The sequence below is a fragment of the Spinacia oleracea genome, chromosome 2 (genome assembly GCF_020520425.1).
Source record: "Spinacia oleracea cultivar Varoflay chromosome 2, BTI_SOV_V1, whole genome shotgun sequence".
NCBI lineage: Eukaryota > Viridiplantae > Streptophyta > Magnoliopsida > Caryophyllales > Amaranthaceae > Spinacia > Spinacia oleracea.
In genome coordinates, this window is record NC_079488.1 from 108,285,792 (window position 1) to 108,289,758 (window position 3,967).

Consider the following 3,967-nt stretch of genomic DNA (forward strand, 5'->3'; position numbering starts at 1 on the left):
GTCACTCCGATTTTTGTCGGTGTGAATCGGATCAGGTCAGTTTTAACCGCCCTACTCCGCGGTTAAGACTTAACTAGAGTGAAGTCTTAACGCTTATTGGGCCTTAATACACAAAAAATGGACCGCTTTTGTTTAGAATATGGGATGGGCCGTCAAGCCCGTTGTACAATCTCACCTAATTTCTTTTACTCTCGTATAATCGTACTTCTGCTACTTGAAGGAAACGGACAGAGGGGGAGAAAGGAAGAAATTGCCGGAAGCGTCCGACTTGACCCAATACATCAACACCGGCCTCGTCGGAGTATCCGAGTTTTTCCGCCATGGCGGGCGAGGAGAGAGAAATAAGAATGGGAGAAACCATGGAAAGTGTGGCATCTCCTACCAATTCTCAGCAAACTGGTACAATTTTTAATGATTTGATTCTATTTTTTAATTTATTTTCTTTGATTAATTAAATTGCAGTTTCAGCAAGATTTATAGTACTTCGAGTAGTAGAAATTTCTGATTCAGTAGATTAATTTTACTGATTTTGGTAGTTTCAGCTGTAATACTTAACTCGACATGGTAGTAGTTTTTTCAAGATTGGATTTTGGAACCCTAACTTTAAAGCCTTCAATTCTAGTGAATTTGAGCGTTTCACTTATTTGTTCTGAACTTATTAGAACTTATCCAAAAAAAAAATTAGTTCTAAATTGTACTTGGTTAACCTTATTTTTTCTTATATCAACTTATTTTTCCTGAAATAAGTAGAAATTAGGTGAAATAAGTTAAAATTAGGTGAACAGAAATGAGTAATACGACAACATTGTACATAATAACCTTTGTTTTTGGATTTAAGGGAAAAAAAATTTGTAGGCGAAGTTAGTATATGAATAATGCAAAAGTCTTACGGCCCATTTGCCGGTTGGTAGCCGGTCATAAATGGTGTCAATGGGAATGAATTTGATGTAATTTTGTAAGGAAAATCAATATCCATTCCCATGGTAATGCTAGTTTATTCAAAATGATCTATTTTTCTTTATAAATTTCCATTACCAACCGTTACCATTTGAGGAGTGGTATTAGGTGGGAATACAAATTTATGAAGAAAAACACCAAGTTTGAGACAAAAGTTCATTACCATGGACTTTATGATATTATTTTCTTGCCATTTATTACCGTTCCCACCATTTATTACCAGCTACCAAACGGGCCGTTAACGCATTGGGGATATTAAGGATATGAGGGAATTATATGACGTTTGTGGAAATTCTTCTTTAAAAGTTGAAACTATTGGTTCAATTATACTTCGTATCATTTTTGAGAAACCCAGAAACATGATGCTTCCCCTGTTGGTGTTGAACTCCTGTAAGCTGTCACTATGCTGAATTGCTGCCTGAATTTCAGTTTCAGACGATGATGAGATAGATTACTCCACGAAACCGGAATTTTATGATTCTGATCTTGATGTCAAGGATGAATCATGGGTAACCAGCAAAAGGAAAGGTCAACGAACAGATGCTGTGCTCAGCTGTCCTGCTTGTTTCACCACTCTTTGCATTGACTGTCAAAGGTATAGTTCTTTTAAAATCCCTGGATCATGAATTTTCGTTTTGACATATGTTGGTAGGAAAACAAATATGTAGATAAGTCTTGATTGTTAGTAAATCAGTGCAAAATTCTGGAAGTTCAGGATTTTTTTATTGAAAAAACTTATGTAGATCAGTGACGTTAATCTATACCTGAATATTGATCATTTGAAGAACAAGGTACAAAATTACATGATAATTTAGCATTGTAAGTAAGATGCTAGAATGAATTAATGATGCGCCTGAAGCGAAGAGCTTAAGTTAGCTGCTCCCGTAAAAGTTTCAGGTTCCCTTTGCGTGGTGGTGTTCCTGTTGAGTCCTGTGAGTTGATACGTGTTTTGTCTCCACTGTTATTTCTGTTGGAAAGATAACAGTTACTCACACTGGAACAAATATTTTTTGCCTAAGAGAAGAAAACTAAATAGGATAGCAAACTACTCACTTGAATTTGAAGATTTTTCTAATAACACGTGAGAATAAAATGTTTCAACTTCAATCATGTAATTTGAATGAATACATTGTTTACTTGCAGTCTTTATAAAAGCTAGGAAAGATTGGTTTATAATCTGAAAATCGTACACCTTTAATTTTTCTTCCCTTAAACTTCTATTTTTCCCTGACCTCCATATCTAGTAACAACAATTTATAACTTTTTATTTCTCTTTCCCAATAGCAAGGAACTATCCCGACAAATGTTCCCCTTTCGAGTTATTGAGATTCTAGATGATCTAGGTATTTCCCGTAAAACATCAAGTTTTTGCTGGGAGGATGTCTATTTCATAATGAACCATCGTGGTCAGTACAATTTACACTTTTCATTTCTCTTCCCCCATAATGAGGAATTATTCCAACAAATTTCTCCCTTTCGAGTTATGTGAAGATTATGATCTAGATAATCTCTCTTTTCCCAACAAAAATCAAGTTTTTGCTTGCTTAATGTCAATTTCATATATGAAGAACCATTGTGGTCAGTGCGATTCTTTTTCAGTTGTAGTAGCCCGGCTTCAGAAACTTCTCATATCCAGTGATACTAGACATACATACTTGTTTATGCCGTGCGTGAAAGGTAGGAATTTGGTCAAGTTGATAATGTGGGATTGATAATGAAATATAATTAATGAGTTGAGCATGTACATTGGGGCTCTTAGAGTGTCTCTCCAAGTAGCTCTCCAACAAGAACTATCTCTTGGCCAACGTTGGGGCTCTTGAGAGGCTATGTGAGTTATAGTAATCATTCCCAACATTTTCAGCTCACTTATTTACCTGCATCAAGTTAAAAGTTAACTCCCAGGTAGACATGTTTGTGTTTCTTCAACATATTTCGTGTACAAATATGTGTTTATAGGTGACAACTCAGAGCTCCCATTTAATCACAAGTTATCTTCAGGTTGCACACTAGTACTAGTGGTGGTCAGGAGTGGTAAAATATACAGTGACAGAACACCAGTTGTTCTCTTAAAAATGGTGTAATGTAAAAAGGCATAGACATGTTCTATCTTGTAATCTTGCATCCTAAATTATTATTGGAGATAAATCATTTGTCAAGCCTCCCATCATTAGCTTAACTTTTAAGCTTTTGGCTGAGTTGGTTCTCTTACTGAAACGCGGTGTTTGGTATCCCGTGCAGGCATGAAATCTACCTGACCCAGTACAGGGCGATGTTTGTAGTTAACTGTGAAATAACTGAGAAAAAGGTATTCCCGCAAGGAAGCAAGAAACGGAGAAAGAATAGGAAGGCGATAGAGGCTGTACAAGCTGAAGAAGCAGCAAGTTCAGCGAGTGTTGAAGCAGCTAGACAAGTTTGCTGCTCAGTATGTTCAACAGAGGTTGGAGTTTTTGACAAGGATGACGTTTATCATTTCTACGATGTCCTTCCAAGCGAGTCTTAAGCGTCCCACCAACTTATTACCTCGGTTTCTCCTGTGGAAGATGCGGGCCATAGGCCTCGTAGCTACTTGTAAGTTGTAATGTATGTGCTGATATGCTAATATGCATGTTTTAGATCATAATTTGTATGAGTTATATGCTACGAAGTAGGTAACTTGAATATGGGCAGTGGCAGTTTTCGATTTCCTTTGTATATAATTCTTCTTTTTTTCACATCCAGTTGAGCTGATACAGTATTAGAAATACTTTCTCCGTAGTGCCATGCGTTCTTTCTCAAGTAATGACACTCCTTAATGCTGGGTTTAAAGCGATTAGCTCTCTCCTGTATATGTATGTGGTCTGGTCCAACTTACCAGATACGCCATGTTCCACTAGTTAACAAGTGAAGTAGCGGCAGAACGAAGGGTCAAACAAATTGTTTCATACTGTATAAGAAAAAAATAATCATAGTTAAACACTTGACAAGATCCGATAGACAATAGTTATTGGGCTCAATCTTGACCCTTGTCCAG

The 3,967-nt window shown here is 36.7% G+C and overlaps 1 protein-coding gene across 1 annotated transcript; it reads left to right on the forward strand.

The window, feature by feature from the left end:
- The first annotated feature begins 203 nt into the window (after positions 1-203).
- Positions 204-3,668, forward strand: LOC110782162 (uncharacterized). Its single transcript, XM_021986276.2, has 3 exons — positions 204-399; positions 1,387-1,552; positions 3,196-3,668. Exons 1-3 carry the CDS (start codon positions 321-323, stop codon positions 3,455-3,457), a joined length of 507 nt encoding a protein of 168 aa, XP_021841968.1. The 5' UTR covers positions 204-320; the 3' UTR covers positions 3,458-3,668.
- The last annotated feature ends 299 nt before the right edge of the window (positions 3,669-3,967 follow it).

Excerpts from the sequence above, each read along its gene's own strand:
- LOC110782162 (XM_021986276.2), top strand. The coding sequence starts at position 321 with ATGGCGGGCGAGGAGAGAGAAATAAGAATGGGAGAAACCATGGAAAGT. Across the intron at positions 400-1,386 it reads TACCAATTCTCAGCAAACTG|TTTCAGACGATGATGAGATA; the intron begins GTACAATTTTTA and ends CCTGAATTTCAG. Across the intron at positions 1,553-3,195 it reads CTTTGCATTGACTGTCAAAG|GCATGAAATCTACCTGACCC; the intron begins GTATAGTTCTTT and ends TATCCCGTGCAG.